Source organism: Natator depressus, chromosome 13, assembly GCF_965152275.1.
Source record: "Natator depressus isolate rNatDep1 chromosome 13, rNatDep2.hap1, whole genome shotgun sequence".
Lineage (NCBI taxonomy): Eukaryota > Metazoa > Chordata > Testudines > Cheloniidae > Natator > Natator depressus.
The window spans coordinates 18,777,640-18,797,103 of NC_134246.1; the positions used below are offsets into that span (position 1 = coordinate 18,777,640).

The 19,464-nt window shown below is 44.1% G+C and overlaps 2 protein-coding genes across 8 annotated transcripts in view; one reads left to right on the plus strand and one right to left on the minus strand.

Annotated features, from left to right (window-relative positions):
• The window catches only part of LOC141997659 (uncharacterized), a 51,285-nt gene extending 43,048 nt beyond the window's left edge, over nucleotides 1–8,237 (plus strand). For 2 of the 3 annotated variants that reach the window (XM_074970089.1, XM_074970090.1), the window contains 3 exons: nucleotides 4,915–4,981; nucleotides 5,962–7,122; nucleotides 7,689–8,237. In XM_074970089.1, the coding sequence (XP_074826190.1) occupies nucleotides 6,450–7,122; nucleotides 7,689–7,867 (852 nt within the window). In that variant the 5' untranslated portion in view covers nucleotides 4,915–4,981; nucleotides 5,962–6,449 and the 3' untranslated portion in view covers nucleotides 7,868–8,237. The remainder of the gene's footprint in view (nucleotides 1–4,914; nucleotides 4,982–5,961; nucleotides 7,123–7,688) is intronic. The other variant, XM_074970091.1, reaches the window with a different exon arrangement.
• Nucleotides 1–19,464, minus strand: part of EYA2 (EYA transcriptional coactivator and phosphatase 2) — a 154,891-nt gene that overhangs the window by 36,003 nt on the left and 99,424 nt on the right. The gene's annotated exons all lie outside the window — the stretch shown is intronic.

Sequence of the window (19,464 nt, forward strand, 5' to 3'; positions counted from 1 at the left end):
ATGCTAAACAATCTGTTTCACCTTGTATTTAACTGCGACACTAAGTATCTTTCCCAGATCTGAAGAAGAGCTCTGTGTAAGCTCAAAAGCTTGCCTCTCTCACCAATAAAAGTTGGTCCAATAAAAGATATTACCTCACACACCTTGCCCTAAAGTATGCATTAAAAATTCATGTATTTATTACCACCTGCAGCTACTACCCCTCCAGTTGGCTGGCCCATCAGAGCCAGTTACCTTCTACTTTAAAGCTCTTGGTGATATTGTAAAAGGAAGTGAGTAGGCAGTTTTATCTCTGGCAATCTCTCAAGTGTAAGTCATTCTCTCCTCGGTTTCTGGTTCCAAAACACTCTAGTTCCAAGCTTCTGTCTTGCAGGTAAATTGTTCAGACTTGCATGCCATTAGCAAAGGGGCAGAGCTGGCTGCTTTGATAACACATCCAGGATAACACATTGAGGCAGCTTGTTGTCTGAGTTTGTCTCTGTTTAGATATGTGCCAATTAACCTGACACTCTGGATGTTAGGACAATGTAATTCTGAGCCCACATTTTGAATTCAGATTTTTTTTCCTTAAATAAAAAAAACCAAACCCTAGTATTTAAAACCAATCAGACTTTAACCTCCTGCCAAATACCTGTTTATGCTGTGAACAAATAATTACTTTTCTACAAGGAAGAAAGTATTAATTAAGAGTATTCATCAGACTCCTATTCTGTGAGGTTTATCTGATGGAGGTGTCAGCCAGAGGTGAGAGATGGATTAGTACACAATCAAGGACTTTCCAAGTTAAATCTCCTCCTTGCGGTTAGCTGTTAATAATGAAGTTGTCACTAAAAGAAAGAATTTAATGGTTTTAATTGGGTTTAATTACTTGGAAACTCCTGGAAAATGGACCAGTTTGTTTGATTGCAATATATAAAAAAGTGAAGGTTGTAAAGAGTGAGAGAGAGAGAGGGATGGGCCACATGTTTGAACAAAGACAGGTTGTAAGAATCATTTATTTTTTGGCTGTTGAGTTGCATGCCCTGATCAGAACGTGACGGATGGATGTGGCTTTCTCATCCATGAGTAACCAGCAGGGGTGTGCATGGGTTCTGTTATTTCTAGTGCAAGTAGGTGTGATTTTTTTGTACTGGGCTTTGTGCGGGGGGGTATCCTTCAATTTTTTCCATGGCAATTTTTTTTTAAAGTCCGGGGGGGAGGGGGGAGCATTTATAGAGCTAGACTAATGCTAGATGTAGCCTTCTCCAAGCATTTCGGTTCCTAGATGGTAGAGCTATGATAAGATGGGGGTAAAATTTTCAAAAGTGCTTAAGTGACTTAGGAGTCAAGTCGCATTTCCAAGTGATTTAGGAGCTTAACTCTTATTGAAAGTCAATGGGACTTATTGAAAATGGGACTTAGTCACTTAAAAATTTCACTCCAGATATACAGTAATAAGTCATCAAGACCAGATGGTACTCGCTCAAGAGTTTTGAAAGAACTCAAATGTGAAATTGCAGAACTACTAACTGTAGTTTGTAACCTATCATTTAAATCAGCTTCTGTACCAAATGACTGGAGGATAGCTAACATGACACCAATTTTTAAAAAGGGCTTCCGATGTGATCCCAGCAATTACAGGCCAGTAAGCCTGACTTCAGTACCGGGCAAATTGGTTGAAACAACAGTAAGAAATAAAATGGTCAGACACATAAAAGAACATAATTTTTGGGGAAGAATCAACATGGTTTTTGTACAGGGAAATCATGCTTCACCAATTCTTTGAGGGGGTCAACAAGCATGTGGACAACGGGGACCCAGTGGGTACAGTGCAGTGAGCTGTAGCTCATGAAAGCTCATGCTCAAATAAATTGGTTAGTCTCTAAGGTGCCACAAGTCCTCCTTTTCTTTTAGTGGGTACAGTGTACATAGATTTTCAGAAAGCCTTTGACAAGGTCCCTCACCAAAGGCCCTTAAGCATAGTGACCTGTCATGAGATAAGAGGGAAGGTTCCTCTCATGGACTGGCAACTGGTTAAAAGATAGGAAACAAAGGGTAGGAATAAAGGGTCAGTTTTCAGAGTGGAGAGAGGTAAATAGTGGTGTCCCCCAGGGGTCTGTACTGGGCACAGTCCTATTCAACATATTCATAAATGATCTGGAAAAAGGGGTAAACTGTGAGGTGGCAAAATTTGCAGATGATACAAAACTACCCAAGATAGTTAAGTCCCAAGCAGACTGCGAAGAGCTACAAAAGGATCTCACAAAACTGGGTGTCTGGGCAACAAAATGGCAGATAAATTCAATGTTGATATATGCAAAGTAATGCACACTGGAAAACATAATCCCAACTATACATATAAAAGGATAGAGTCTAAATTAGCCGTTACCACTCAAGAAAGAGATCTGGGAGCCATTGTGGATAGTTCTCTGAAAACATCCACTCAATGTTTGGAGGGGAGGGATAGCTCAGTGGTTTGAGCATTGGTCTGCAAAACCCAGAGTTGTCAGTTCAATCCTTGAGGGGGCCATTTAGGGATCTGGGACAAAAACTGGGGATTGGTCCTGCTTTGAGCAGGGGTTTGGACTAGATGACCTCCTGAGGTCCCTTCTAATCCTGATATTCTATGAATGTGCAGCGGCAGTCAAAAAAACTAACAGAATGTTGGAAATCCTTAAGAAAGGGATAGATAATAAGACAGAAAATATCATATTGCCTCTATATAAATCCCAGGTACACCCACTATCTTGAATACTGCATGCAGATGTGGTTGCCCCATCTCAAAAAAGATATATTGGAATTGGAAAAGGTTCAGAAAAGGGCAACAGAAATGATTAGGGGTATGGAACGGCTGCCATATGAGGAGAGATTAGTAACACTGGAACTTTTCAGCTTGGAAAAGAGACAACTAAGGTGGGGATGTGATAGAGGTCTACAAAATCATGACTGGTGTGGAGAAAGTAAATGAGGAACTGTTATTTACTCCTTCTCATAACACAAGAACTAGGGGTCACCAAATGAAATTAATAGGCAGCAGGTTTAAAACAAACAAAAGGAAGTATTTTTTTACACAATGCACAGTCAACCTGTGGAACTCCTTGTCAGAGGATGTTGTGAAGGCCAAGACTATAACAGGTTAAAAAAGGACTAAAGTTCATGGAGGATAGGTCCATCAGTGGCTATTAGCCAGGATGGGCAGGGATGATGTCCCTAGCCTCTGTTTGCCAGAAGCTGGGAATGGGCAACAGGGTATGGATCACTTGATGATTACCTGTTCTGTTCATTCCCTCTGGGGCACCTGGCATTGGCCACTGTCAGAAGACAGGATACTGGGCTAGATGGACCTTTGGTCTGACCCAGTATGACCGTCTTTATGATCTCTCATTATGCCAACCCCATGACCATCTCCCATAAGCTAAAAGGGCCCGTGAAACACATACACATGTATAGATATTTGCTTTACCTGAACTCTGCAAAATTCAGGTTTATTAGCCATCCTGTGGAACCTGAATGAACAGCCCTAATAACCACTACCACTGTAAACTTTGCCAGGCAAAAGTAAATGCCAGACAGAAAAAAACCTTCCCTGATTTCTTTTATTCACAGCTGCCTTTTTGTATATCCTGCTAATGTGATTTGGGAAGTAACAAAACAAACCCTGCTAACATCATCCAGGGCACCTGACAGGTACCTAAATACCAGCAGTAAATCCCAAGGCAGCACTGAATTAAATAAGATGAGATGTTATTTTTGATCTGTTTCATACAATTGACTTGGCTCCTAAAATCTTTTTCTACGGTGAATGTCTAATGGAAAGTTAGTACAGTACTAAAAATAGCAAGATTTTTTCAAATCCATTTTAACAGAGTTGCCCATAGTACAAGCCAATCTTTATGTCTGTAACTTGAAGCACTGCTGAAGTGCTTCTTGTGTGGATTTATTCCAGTCCAGCCTCTACTGCTTTTCTTCACGGAACTTAGAGTAAGAACAGCAAAGAACAATTTTGGGTAGAGATCGGCTTAGTTTTAAACACCGCTTTGTCACAGACAGTCCTGATGTCCCCACGAACGTTCCACAACCTGCAAGTTTGGCTTGCAAGGTATAAAATAAACATCTTCAAACATCTTTGGGGCTGAACTGACATTGTGATGTCTTGACACTGAGTTGCAATAGGATGATGCCAATGCCAACATATCACAACACCAGAACACAACATGGTGATGTGGTGACTTTGCCCGAAGAGGCAATGTTCTAAAGATCGATTGATTATTTGTATTACAGTAATGGCTAGAGGCCCTGACCAAATTCAGGGCTCCACTGCTAGACAGTGCACACACACACACAGGTGTACACACACACACCCTGGCCTTTTCTAGACTAATACTTTCTAACTAACATAACTGAAAGTCTTGGGTAGACAAGGCAAGCAGCCTTTAACATGCGCTAAGCTGATGGGGTTAGCTGGGGATAGGGCAGCCTAGACTTTAACTTGACCATCTTAGCATACATTACAGTATGCACTGCCTTGTCTACACTGCAATTTTTCAAACACGTTAGCTAACATTGTAACATCAAACCTTTAAATCCTAGTGTAGACAAGGCCACAGTGAAAGTCACTAACCACCCCAAGGAGCTTGCAGTCTAAACAGACAAGACTGTAAGGGTAGGAGGAAAAAGTAGCATTATTATCCCCATTTTACAAATGGAGAACTGAGGCACAGAGAGACTTAGAGACCTAGTGACTTGCCCAAGGTCACAAAGGACATCTATGGCAGATCAGGGAACTGAATTCAGATCTCTTGCCTCTCAGTTCAGTGACTTATCCACTAGACCATACTGCCTCTCCTGAAGGTATCCTCCTTAGTCTGTCATCACTAACTATAATACAGAGAATGTCCTATTGAACATTAGAAAATCACTGATTTCTGGTTGCAGTCCATTTACAGGTCTCTTACTGTTGGATCCCCCATTCACAGCTTATTCAGCATATGATTCAATTCAGGTGAGCCTTCAGAGGAACTGATCAGCTTGTCTGGCACAATTCTGCTGTGTTTTTTCATATGGAGTTTTGCTGGCTGGAGACTGCTCATCAGAATGTAAATAAAGCTGGTGCTTTCCTAAGACTTGCATCTGGCCCCAATGCTGTTTTGGTTATACACATTACTGCTCCAATTCTCTCATGTTGCATTATTTGTTTTCACTGTGATCTTGACAACAAACATTGTGAACGATCCATTCCTTGTAGGGCTTAAAAACTGGACCCTCCGATTAAAAAAAGTCCTGCATACCTTTTTGACCTAAAGGAGAATCTTCAATATTGGTCAGCAGTAATGTGGAATCCTGCCTCTAGGCTCTGGCCACTGGAGGGCAAACCTGCTGGAATCCTGATTTCTCTTGCTTGGCTAGCAGCCTCCTCAGTCTTCTGTGCCATCCTCAGTATACCTCAAAGGTGATAATATGGATATTTTCACATTGTTCAAAAGCAAATTCTGAAAAGACTCCAAATTACTGATGCTCCTGGAGTTGTGTTTGACAAATATTTCCCATTGGAGATAAAACAAGAAAATACACTGTGCAGTTATACTTTGCTGCCAGAGTAAGACATCTAAAGGGGCAATTATAGATCCAAAAATAAACCTGGAGCCTCGTATTCAAGAGGCGATTCATCTGCCTCCTATAAACTGTAGGGCAAAACCAAAGTGCATGCTCTCTTTTATCAGGCAGCTGGGTGCTCTGAAATTCCCATTTGCTAAGTCTTCAATACCAGCATGCCTTTCTTCGTCACCTTCAGACTGCAGTTTGTGGAGAGCATAGTAACCCTTGCTAGCCACACATTGAGGAATAATGTAGGATGCATTATAAAATATTAATTGCTTTTAGAATCTGCCAAAGGCTCATTTCAGGGTACTATCGCCATGTTGTATCCCTATGTCTCTGTCCTGCACCATTTTAATTTGTTTCAAAATAATTTCCAAATGCCAGATGCAGAGCCATGGACGTGAGACCTCCTACCAGAAGACAGGGCGTATTTAGGATCAAGTGACTTGGGCCAGGAAATAAAGTTCAATCTCTTACCAGCGGACTTGTGTGTCACATGTTTATTGGAGGTATGACCAGAGATGGGTGAGAGCATCTTCTCAGCGGGCAAAATCGTTGAAGCTGCCAAGAGAAATCCCTCCTTCTCATCTTGGCAAAACTGAGGCCTGGTCTACACTAGGAGTTTAGGTCAAATTTAGCAGCGTTATCTCGATTTAACCCTGCACCCGTCCACACGACGAAGCCCTTTTTTTCGACTTAAAGGGCTCTTAAAATCGATTTCTTTACTCCACCCCCGACGAGGGGATTAGCGCTGAAATCGGCCTTGCCAGGTCGAATTTGGGGTACTGTGGATGCAATTCGACAGTATTGGCCTCCGGGAGCTATCCCAGAGTGCTCAGTTGTGACTGCTCTGGACAGCGCTCTCAACTCAGATGCACTGCCCAGGTAGACAGGAAAAGGCCCACAAACTTTTTAATTTCATTTCCTGTTTGGCCAGCGAGGCAAGCTCACCTGCACAGGTCACCATGCAGAGCTCATCATCACAGGAGACCATGCAGTCCCAGAATTGCCAAAGAGCTCCAGCATGGACCGAACGGGAGGTACAGGATCTGATCGCTGTATGGGGAGATGAATCCGTGCTGGCAGAACTCCATTCGAAAAGACAAAATGCCAAAATATTTGAAAAAATCTCCAATGGCATGAAGGACATAGGCTATAACAGGGACCAGCAGCAGTGCCGTGTGAAAATTAAGGAGCTCAGGCAAGCCTACCAAAAAACCAGAGAGGCAAATGGCCGCTCCGGTTCAGAGCCCCAGGCATGCCGCTTCTATGACGAGCTGCATGCCATTCTAGGGGATGCAGCCACCACTACCCCAACCCTGTGCTTTGATTCCATCCAAGGACTGGCAGGCAACACGGAAGCGGGTTTTGGGGGTGAGGAAGATGATGATGAGGAGGTGGTTGTAGATAGCTCACAGCAAGGAAGTGGAGAAACCGGTTTCCCCAACAGCCAGGATCTGTTTCTCACCCTGGATCTGGAGCCAGTACCCCCCGAACCCACCCAAGGCAGGCTCCCAGACCCTGAAGGCAGAGAAGGGACCTCTGGTGAGTGTACCTTTGTAAATATTATACATCGTTTAAAAGAAAGCGTGTTTAATGATTAATTTTCCCTGGCATTTGCGGCCAGTACAGCTACTGGAAAAGTCTGTTAACTTGTCTGGGGATGGGATCATCCCAGAGAATTGGGGGTGGGTGTGTGTGTGTGTGGGGGGGGAGTTAGTTGGGTTTCTGCTGCACGTGAACCCGGAAACCGCAGCCCCTCCTTTTAAATTGCCAATCCATTTTTTAATGGGCAATCCAACAGCTACTTTGTATGGGAAATGAGGGCGCTGCTGTTTGAAGCCATTCCCACATGTTATGAAGGTTAACGAAGCCAAAAGACTGTGGCTTACCATGGCTGCCTGCAAGCCGAATTCTGCTGCCCGGCCCTGCATGAGTGATCTCTCACACCAAACCGGCATACCCTCAATAAAAGGCAAAATGCGACCTTGTAATGAAAGCACATGTGCTATGTAATGTTAACAGCAAGGTTTACCATGAAAGCGTGTACTCATTGTTCTATAAAATGTGTCTTTTTAACTACCACTCTCCCTTTTTTTTTCCTCCACCAGCTGGATATGTTTCTCCTTCCCAGAGACTAGCGAAGATTAGAAGGAGAAAAAAAAGCACTCATGATGAAATGTTCTCTGACCTCATGCTGTCCTCCCACACTGACAGAGCACAGCAAAATACGTGGAGGCAGACAATCTCAGAGTACAGGAAAACACAATACGACTGTGAGGAGAGGTAGTGGGCTGAAGATGGTAGGTGGCGTCAGCTTGCTGAAAGAAGGCAGGAGTCAGTGCTCAGGCTGCTGGAGGATCAAACTCATATGCTCCAATGTATGGTTGAGCTGAAGGAAAGACAGCAGGAGAACAGACCGCCGCTACAGCCCCTGTGTAACCAGACCGCCCTCCTCCCCAGGTTCCATAGCCTCCTCACCCACACACCCAAGAATGCGGTATGGGGGCCTCCGGCCACCCAGCCTCTCCACCCCAGAGGATTGCTCAAGCAACAGAAGGCTGGCATTCAATAAGTTTTAAAGTGCTGTGTGGCCTTGCCCTTCCCTCCTCCACCACCCCACCCGGTGCTTCCCTCCTCCACCACCCCTCCCGGGCTACCCTGGCAGTTATCCCCCATTTGTGTGATGAATAAATAAAGAATGCATGAATATGAAGCAACAATGACTTTACTGCCTCTGCAAGCAGTGATCGAAGGGGGGAGGGGAGGGTGCTTAGCTTACAGGAAAGTAGAGTGAAACCGGGACGAGGGGGCGGTGTTCCACCAAGGAGAAACAAACAGAACTTTCACACCGTAGCCTGGCCAGTCATGAAACTGGTTTTCAAAGCTTCTCTGATACGCACCACACCCTCCTGTACTCTTCTAACCACCCTGGTGTCTGGCTGCGTGTAATCAGAGGCCAGGGGATTTTCCTCCAACTCCCACCCCACCATAAACGTCTCCCCCTTACTCTCACAGATATTGTGGAGCACACAGCAAGCAGTAATAACAATGGGAATATTGGTTTCGCTGAGGTCTAACCGAGTAAATAAACTGCGCCAGCGCACTTTTAAACATCCAAATGCACATTCTACCACCAGTCTGCACTTGCTCAGCCTATAGTTGAACAGCTCCTGACTACTCCCCAGGGTGCCTGTGTATGGCTTCATAAGCCATGGCATTAAGGGGTAGGCTGGGTCCCCAAGGATAACTATAGGCATTTCAACATCCCCAACAGTAATTTTCTGGTCTGGAAAGTAAGTCCCTTGCTGCAGCTTTTGAAACAGACCAGAGTTCCTGAAGATGCGAGCTTCATGTACCTTTCCCAGCCATCCCACGTTGATGTTGGTGAAACGTCCCTTGTTATCCACCAGTGCTTGCAGCACCATTGAAAAGTACCCCTTGCGGTTTATGCACTCGCTGCCTTGGTGCTCCGGTGCCAAGATAGGGATATGGGTTCCGTCTATTGCCCCACCACAGTTAGGGAATCCCATTGCAGCAAAGCCATCCACTATGACCTGCACATTTCCCAGAGTCAGTACCCTTGATATAAGCAGCTCAGTGATAGCGTTGGCTACTTGCATCATAGCAGCCCCCACAGTAGATTTGCCCACTCCAAATTGATTCCCGACTGACCGGTAGCTGTCTGGCATTGCAAGCTTCCACAGGGCTATCACAGCTTGCTTCTGAACTGTGAGGGCTGCTCTCATCTTGGTATTCTTGTGCTTCAGGGCAGGGGAAAGCAAGTCACAAAGTTCCATGAAAGTGCCCTTATGCATGCGAAAGTTTTGCAGCCACTGGAAATCGTCCCAGACCCGCAACACTATGCGGTCCCACCACTCTGTGCTTGTTTCCCGGGCCCAGAATTGGCGTTCCATGCCATAAATCTGCCCAATTGACACCATGATGTGCACATTGCAAAGGCCCATACTTTGTGAGAAGTCTATGTCCGTGTCCTCATCACTCTCGTCACCACGCTGCAGTCGCCTCCTCCTCACCTGGTTTCGCTTTTCTTGCAGGTTATAGTCCTCCATATCCTGCTGGATAACACATGCGGTGTTTATAGTGCTCATAATTGCCACGGTGATCTGAGCGGGCTCCATGTTCCCAGTGCTATGGTGTCTGCACTGAAAAAAGGCGTGAAACGATTGTCTGCCGTTGCTCTGACGGAGGGAGGGGCGACTGACAACATGGTTTATAGGGCTGGCTTACAGGGAATTAAAATCAACAAATCAACTTTGCATCAAGGAGAAACAGAATGGCACCCTCAAGGATAGAACTCAAAACCCTGGGTTTAGCAGGCCGTTGATTTCACAGAGGGAGGGAGGAAAAAATGAATACAAAACAAATCTGGTCTATTTCTTGTTTTGATCCACTTCATCTATCTTTATACATCTTGCTGGCAGAAGACGGTGCAGTATGACTGCTGGCCATCATCGTCTCCTGGCTGCTCATTAAAACACAGTGCAGTAGGACTGCCGGCAGGACTGAATCGCCATGAGACAAAACTTAAAAGGGTAATGACCTGGCTGAGTCATTCCCATGTTCGCCCAGGCGCCCAACCTCACCGAGGTCGTTTAAAAGAACACCCTGGAGTACGTCAACGATGGCTACCAGTCATACTGCACTGTCTGCCGCAAAAGGCAATGAACGGCTGCTGTGTAGCAATGCAGTACCGTGTCTGCCAACACCCAGGAGACATACAGTGACGGAGAGCTGAGCAGGCTCCATGCTTGCCATGGTATGGTGTCTGCTCGGGTAACCCAGGAAAAAAGGCACGAAACAATTGTCTGCTGTTGCTTTCATGGAGGGAGGGAGGAAGGGAAAGGGGGGCCTGACGATATGTACCCAGAACCACCCGCGACAATGTTTTTGTCCCATCAGGCATTGGGATTTCTACCCAGAATTCAAATGGGCGGCGGAGACTGCAGGAACAGTGGGATAGCTACCGACAGTGCAACGCTCCGGAAGTCAACGGTTGCCTCGGTACTGTGGATGCACTCCACAGACTAAATGCCGGATAAATGCACTAAGACCATTTGTGTGGGGACACACACAATCATCTGTATAAAAACGCTTTCTATAAATTTGACCTAACTTCGTAGTGTAGACATAGCCAAAGTGAAACCTCTTTTTCCCTTGTGTGTGTGCGTATGTGCACGCATGGCAGTGGTGAAACCAAAAGGCAGTTTCTTTAGATGAAAAACTCTTTTTTGCTCTTTTGTTATCCAAGCAGCAGATTTAATTCGGACACGTGGAGGTCAGATTGAAAATGGCAGTATCGTGCTATCCATCCTGTGTCACTTTTCACACAGCAGCAGTATGTTGAAGTCCAGTGCAGCACTACATGTTAGGTATTAATCGCATTTATTACAGTAGCGCCTGAGGGCCAACCAAGAATAGGGTCCCATTGTGCTAGGTGCTGTACAGACACTGAGTAGTAGATGGTCCCTGCCCCGTAGAGCTTTCAATCTAAATAGACAAGACGGACACGGGGTAGGGAAAGGGACAGAACACACGGGCAGGTGTGGAGCGAAGATGAGGCAAAGAGACAGTGGAGGAGGGAGAAGGCGAAGATGGGAGCAAACGGTCACTCAGCACAGGGCAGAAAAACTCCAGCCAAAATGATGGAAAGTTCTCTGAATGTCCAGAGGTCCCTGCTTGTGCTGCTTCTGGTCCTTCTGTCTGGCTCCTCTCCTGCAGTTTTCCCCACAGGCCACATTGTGGGAGTGGCCTGGGAAGACACCCTCTGGTTCCTTATACCCACAGATTGGAAGGGTCTCCCCAACCCAGATCTGGATCCAGGACATGCTTGGGGGAGGATGGGCCCCAGCTAGACTCCGTTTTGCCCCCTGCTCCCCAGTGCAGCAGTCCCTTCTTTGACTGCTTCTGGTCCCACTGGCTGGAGTCTTACATAAGAGAATCCTATCTTTATAAGCGGGTACCTGTCCAGATATAGCTGGGGACAATGCCTTGAAGCTGTTCTACTTTTTATCAGAAGATGGATAAAGTTCATTCATTGAGCAGATAGAGCAAAAGCGGATGGATTACTGAGCCTGTCAACAATAGCCCCAAATATGTCCCTGCTTTAAATGTGCAGCTTATGACACGGCGACAAGAATTTCATGGTAATTCAAAGGATCTCTGAGCAAAACCCCAGGAGTCTATTGATCAGAAAAGAATCTATCCTCAGAACTGCAGAGGCAAATGGCTCTTAAGCGCGATAGGAAATAATTCCTGTTATTAAGGCATATGAACGGCTTATGCCCAAAGGTTTTGTCAGTCTACAATTTATTTCTCATCACCCTCCCTTCTCCCTCATCAGGAATGTAAAATAATTCTCATCCAAATCCCCGCACAAAGAAAAGGGCCACATTTTCTCAAGCAAGCCCATAAAGGTCACATGCAAAACAGTGTGCACCTGGATGGAAACAGGTAATAATGGACACCAAACATTTACAACAGGTGTATTACATATAGAATTACCTGTTTGTGCCTGCATTTTACCTGAGGAAGTTAAGGTTTTTAGTACCTGCCCCTAAAATATCAGAAGAAAACAAAATGTCATGATTTAGAGATGCTCAGGAGCAGGCAGGGCCATCCCTAGCCATTTGGGTGCCCTACACAGCCCCCCCCCCCCCCCCCCCGGCCTCCTCCCAGGGTCTCGGAGGCAGGAGCTGTGGGGGAGGGACTTTTGGGGGCCCCACAGGCCCAGAGTCACCCAAGGGATTAGTGTGGGGCCAGCCCCAGCCATGTCGATTGGGGGAAGGGATCCCCCTGGCAGTCACCGGCAGTGGTGGGAAGTGGAGCAGCCTGGCCCCAGCCACCTCTACTCCGCCAGCTCCCAGCCGCGTCGGTCTGCTTCCCACCGTCAGTGAGTGCGGGGAGGTTGGGGAAAGGACGCCTGCCGCACTCCCCAGCGGCGGGAAGCGGAGCGATGCAGCCCCAGGCCGCTCCGCTTCCCTTGCCCCGGCCCCAGCCGTTTCGCTCGGGGGTGGTGGGGGGGTAGGGAAAGGTTCCCCCGCCCCCTCACCGGCGGCGGGAAGCAGAGTGTCGTGGCTCCAGCCAGCTCTACTCCACCAGCTCCCACGGCGCGGGGCTCCACTTCCCGCCACCGGATGGGGGGGAACCTTTATCAAGGTGCCCCAAATTTCATGGTGCCCTACGCAGCTGCGTATGCCTAAGGACAGCCCTGGGAGCAGGCCTCCTTAGCTAGCACTGGTTTGACAATCAAGCACCATTTGTGAAATGTATTTTATGATAGAAATAATCCTTTAATACTCCTGGATGCCACACGTGCACTCTGCTTGGAAAATCCCTGGTTTACGTAAACTCTTCGACAAGAGATTAAATCTATAAAAGCTCTTCAGAATGTCTCCTGTGCCCATTTTTCAAACTGTCATGGGTCTGTCTTCCCTGTTTTGTATTCCTGCTTCCCATCAGCATAAATTATTAATGTAGAAGTTTGCTCCCGAAATACACATTAGAAAATAATTGAATCACTGCGATTATTTATCCTTATATAGTCTGCCCTCCCCCCAATAATGAACTAATAATTGATACAATGACATGTCTAAAATAACAGACTCCTTATTACCTGAAATGACTGAATGCTTTTCTTATTTAACTTTAAAAGGGCATTAAATACAAAGTGTAGCCTCCAGTGGGTAAAAAAAACTCTTCAACTTCCTCAGAAAATCCTTCCCAAATTGTATTCATCTTGACTTAATCCAGGATCTACTGAGTGAATTAGGCTGTATTTGTTTTGAAAATCTATTTTATAGAGTTCCAGGGACTCTGTTTTCCTTAGGAAGGGCTTATTCTGCCTTTTTGACCAGGATGCCTGCTAGCAGGCTCTAGCCTAGGTCTCTGCAGGTTGTTAATGTCGCGAGGTACCCAGCACATGTGACTAACAAAATGAAAATAAACACAGCTGAGCCAGGGAGAAATTGGAAGGTTTTCTCATTAAAGAAATAAAATAAACAGATGTCCTTAAGCACTTTGGCTCATGTTTGTCAAAGGAACGGAAAACTCTTAGATGTTTGAACAGCAGCAGTGATATAGGGCCACATCTCAAGCAAAAGAAGACGAATGTGGGGGGAGCCCTTGGCACTTTGAATTAACTAATAGTCCTCAAGGGAGAGTGCTTTTGATTTGAACCTTAGCAACTTCTACAAATAGTTTTTAACTGCTAAGTAATAAAATGGCTTTTTATTCCTTCTCAGTTTGTAAAGTAGTAAAGGACAGATCCAGCCATTAGAACCATGAATCACCATCAGATTTGATTAAATCCCTATGGTGTTTCAATTGGATAGTAGCTTTGGGGGCCTGTCTGAGCACATGGCAATGCACAGCACAAGCTGTTTTAGGCATAAAAGTGAAGGCAGAAAGAAAATCAGGGCTGGGATTTTGAAAGAGCCTTGTGTGCAACTGGTCGGAAGTTCCTTAATGAAATATTTTTTGTCTGAAAATGCCAATTCCCTTTTGTCAGGAAGGTTTCTTAGGTCCAGGATGGAATTTCTGGACAAAACAAGAGACACCCACCCACCCCAGGACAGCCAATAGCCCAGTGGCTAGGGTACTCACATGGGATGTGGGAGGACACCCACGTTAAACTCTTGCTCCAAATCAGGCAGAGCAGGAATCTAAACACGGGTCTCCCACATCCCAAATGAATGGATTACTCGCTACTCTGAGGGAGGTCTCTCTCCCTTGTTTTTCTGTGAAAAATTTTAAAAGATCTCAAGCTTGTCCCAATATGAAACCAAATGCCGAAACCTGGAAATTCTCTGTGAAACAGAATTTGTGTTTTCTGGCCAGACTTAGTCATGAGAGAGCTAGGCATCTAATTCTCATGGAAAGTCAATGGAATTGGGCACTTAATTCCCCAAGGTCCCACTGAAAATTCCTTAAAGCTGGTGTTGGAGTATAAATCTCAAAAGTCAATCAAGCATACAAGAGACTAGGAAAACCCAGAAATATACTGTAAGGGGTGTTGAAACTCTGGTTCAGGTTCTCCCTCAGACTTGAACCTGTCACTAATGAGGTTACACAGAGCAGAGACTCTGTGGATACAGAGGATTATTCCCCACAGTATATTTCCCTAGTGCTTTTCCCAGGCTAGTTTTAAAGTGTCCCAGTGACGGAGCTTTCATCACTTTCCTCAGAAAGTTTATTCCACAGTCGAATAATGCTCACCAGGAAGACACTTTTCCTTTCAGCATACTGGAATTCTCCGTTTGTGCAGTGTTCCTAAGCGAAGCTGTACCAAACATGCATAGTTAAGCTGCAAACCACTTAGTTTCAGGGTTTTATTTTAACTGGAAATCTGGCCATGTTTATCAAGGTGCGGTGAATCTATGCTCAGTTTTGGGCAAACTTGAGCCAATGTATAGTTTTGGGTGGAAGCTGTATAAAACTCAGTAGGTTTAACCTCACTTCAACTTGAACCTGGTGATTCTAGATGAATTTCACTGTGAAATACAGGGATCATTGTTTGAACCGAAAACACAGAGCAAGACAGCCAACCTTGCCTGTGTTATCTCATAAGATTAGCTGAAATAGATTCATTTCCACAAAACACAAGTTTTTGACAGATTGACATTTTCCAATGGAAAAACATTCAATTAGAAAATTTCCAACCAGCTTTAGTATGTGCAGTGGTACAGATTACACCTGCTTAAAACTGGGGTAAATTCCACTGTGCTTTCCTTGCCTACTCTATGCTTTGTACTGCTGGTTGCTGGCCACTGATGGCTGAAATTCAGATAAATCCCCCAGACAGATAAGACCTGCGATGGTATAGTATAAGAAAGATAGCTAATTTTAAATTCTCCCATTCTAAAGAAACTCACATGCAGAAAATGAGTGTAAGAGCATAACTGTTTCTAAGCTTTTTGTTTAAAAATTAGACACAATGTGCTCTGTTATGCATCTGCAGTGGTTTCTGTTAAAATCCAGTCAATCTGAGATGCTGACTAATTCCAGAAGGTGATGTGTATCTTACGTTCAAATGTACAGATCAAAACCCCTTGTCGACAATATTAAAGGGTTGATGAAGAACCACCAAAATTCCATGTTCTGGTAGCAATGTCAGCTGTTTTCTGACATTTTCAGTTTTGTAATTCAGTGCTAAAACTAAATCCATTCCATTTCCCCCCAAGACTTGTTATATGGAAGGAGTAATTATAATACTAGATGTAGTTCACTAGTCACTTTTTTTATTACAGTAGCACTCAGGGACCCCACTTAAGATTAGGGCACCATTGTGCTAGGCACTATACTAGCAGAGTAGGAGACATCACCTGCCCTGAAGAACTTAGTCTAAATATACAAAACAGAAAAAGTGCGGGAGTAAGGAAGTATTATTATCCCCTACTTAACATACCAGCAGCTGGGGAAAAAAAAATTATTTAGTGTCTCTCTTTTTCTCTTTACCATTCATTAAAAAAGTGTTAGAGTGAACTATCAAATAATTGTGTTTCACTGCTACTGGGAAGGAATGCAGAAAAGACCCCTAACAACTGGAACGTGCAAATTAAAAAATCTGTTGACAATTAAGGATATAGAAACTATGAAGAACGGGTTTAGAAATTTCCCAAAATTTGGGCATAGGAAGAGGAGAACAGGTCAATGAATTCTCCTGACAAGAGTATTTGCTATTTCCTTTACCAAGTATTAAATTAACAGCACCGTAAAGAGGCACTTTTCTGCCCTGCGTCTGGTTATTTCAAACCAAAACTTGGAACGAGAGGCCAAACCCGGTAACGTACCATCCTCCTGTCTGAGACCTCTGCACTGAATTCAGCTAAAGCTCTAGTAACATTGCAATTGGTTTTAACTCACTTATTTCCCCTTGTGTTTTCCTCAGAGGCCAGTACTTCGGTGTTCAGTTCTTTACAGACCTAATAAAGAGTGCAATCATCCTTTCGATTGCATGGAAGCTCTCTTTAATATGTGCCTGAAGGGATTATATTAAGGGTGTATATTAAGCCATAAAAATGAACTGCTATGTCTATTGAGCATTCTAGTCTCACAACAAATACTCTACACCCATACTGTAAGCAGAAGCCTGTGGAACAGGTTTCTAAACTCTACTGAATACAATATTCAGGGTTAACTGGATATAGCGGTGGAACCTTGTTTTGCTCTGCATCCAGGGGCCTCCTGCTGAGAGGCAAGGGGGTGGAGAAATTTTCTCCTGCTTGCCAGCTTCTCTACCACATTCAGATAGATCAAAAACTCACTTTACCTGCCCATGGAAGATATTTTGTTATTTTGATAGCTATTCCACTTCACAATGGGAACAGCAATGGCACATCCCCTTAATCACAAGCATGGCAACTGAGGACCAACCTCTGTCCTGACAGGCTCAGCTGGGAATTGTACCCTCAGCATATAAGGCTATCTTTTGACTTCCAGGATGACATGCTGACCCCTCACAATACAGACACAACTCATAGGTGCACGGAAACTTCCATTGTACTTCAAGTCTCACCTTTTCTACAGCTGCTCCTCCCCCAGCCCCCTCTCTAAGGCATAGGAAGCACTTCTTTTAAAAACTTTATCCCACCTGTTGACATTTGTTTGTGAAAAAATACCGGGAAAGAAAATAAAGGGAGACTTGGAGCTCACAGGCCACTTTTGATTTCCAACAGAGGGGATATGTTGCATGGACTGCATGCGAAACCCATTAAGATTAAATATAAGGAGGCTGTATAGTCTGCTGCCCAGAGCAGAGGACTGAGGCTGGGAGATAAGTAGAAGCAGAAGTCCAGGCTCAGCCATTAACATGCTGTTTAACCATGGGCAAGTGATCAGTCCACCTTGTGCTGCAATTATGACTATTATTTATTGGTGCTCCATGCTCAGTGCTTTCCAAACACTTCCAGAGGACAGTCTCTGCTCCAAGGAGCTCATTAGCTAAGGAATGGCCTGGCTTTGAGTGGGATGTTCCCGCCTTATAGTTGTGACTTGGAGAAAATAACTAGGAGCTCCAGCACTAGACGTGGTCAGAAAATTTCAACCAAAACAAAGTTTTGATGAAACCTGAAAAATACTGTGAATTTTTATTTATTTATTTTGCAAAAGAGGTTTTGGTCAGCTCTACCCTACTAGTATGGTCAATGAGGTACTGCTGGTAGAAGTGAGCGCTTTTGGAGGTGAGAGACCCAGGGTTCTAATCCCAGCTGCCCCAGTAGAAGAGGGAGATTTAATTAGTAATGTGTCTGTCTAATTAGAGGCATGTGTATCTTTAATATCAATTATGGATAAAGAGAATATATTTTAGGCCTGGATATCTGAGATTAATACTTTCTGTATTATTCAGGTATGAAATTTTGGAGCTCTATTCAACTCTGACTTGGCTGCTTCTCTCATATTTGTGAATTCAACTTGCTTAAACACTTCTGGATTGGGTTTATTATTTAATGGTTCCCATGACAGAAGTTTGGTGTGTGTTCCATTTCCCTTTTGACTTAAATTGATTTGGATCAGGCTCTATTTCAATATGGGTCTTTAGATCAAAACCTTGGTTAATCATCGTTTTCGTTTGGAGCCATTTTCCTTATAGAAAAGTTCTATGGAATTCAATAGAGATGAAATCAGTAGGATCTGTTGAAATTCAGGGGTTCTATAAAAATTATTCAAAAAATCTTTTAGAACTTAATAAAAAAGGAGAGCCTTTCTAATGATATTTTTAACCACCCCTTCAAATTCTATAATTCTCTATTCTACAGAATGCTTAAGAACTACCCTGTGGAAAGGTTCTCACTTTATTTTCCATAGAGCTTTTTCATACTGGACAGCCATGTGTGTTTTCGTTTTCCTATTTTCTCTCCTCAATCCCTTATGCAAGTAGGTTTTCAAAAGTGCTCAGGATTAGCCTACCTCTGCTTCCATTGAAGTGAAAGGTAAGATTCCCACTGAAATCAACATGAGTTTTACCACTGCAGTCAATGGGAATAGTTATGTCCATGATAAGTGCTTTTGAAAATCTTAGTCTAAAGTTCACTTTCTCGGTTCTCCCTAACCTTCGCATACGCTCTTTCAGAATACGCAGCCTATGTTTACATAGCCTCAGTTACAGCTCCCTGATCCAGAGACCAATCTATGTTGGCCCCAGTGCGGTAGGCTCCAAGTCATTTCATCTTAGTAGAGGATCTGTACAGTGTAACTGAACTCAACCACCACCATTGAATTACCTTGCCCCGACATACTTCCTGTGCCCAGGATGGCTAGCACAGGAGCTGACTTTGCACCAGCATGGAGTTGCCCTCCATTAGGGAAATTTCCATCAGCCGTTTACCACCAAAACTCAATCCTCAGTATGATTGCACAAGTTTATTTTTCTTTATCTTGCCTGTTCCTTTTCTATTTTTTGCATGCAGCCAGGTGAGAACTTACACAATGTCTGCTGCAAATTGTCTCATTCATTACATTCAGTGGGAAAAGAAACTATTCCAATTACCTGGTACAACATAGGCCTGAATAAATCCCTGTTCGGAAATGTGTGCTTGATTTTCAGAAGGTGCTGCTAGAAGTGTTAGTGGCATTCCAAATGCTGCAGTGGATTTCTGCACCACAAACACCATTTTATATCCTTTACAAGTGTGCACATCTAACAGCGGACAATAAATCTATCTCACTAATTACACATCCAGGTTGTTATAACCATCATAAATCAAGTACAGCTGGTAAAGCCATAAAATGATGTCAAATCATATTTCTAGTTACTACAGAGAAATAGGATTATTTGCCAGTCTCTCAATGAAGCTGCAATGTTAAAAGTCATACGCAGAAATAGTTGTCAGATAGGTTATCCACCTTTAATTAGGTAATGATATTGTC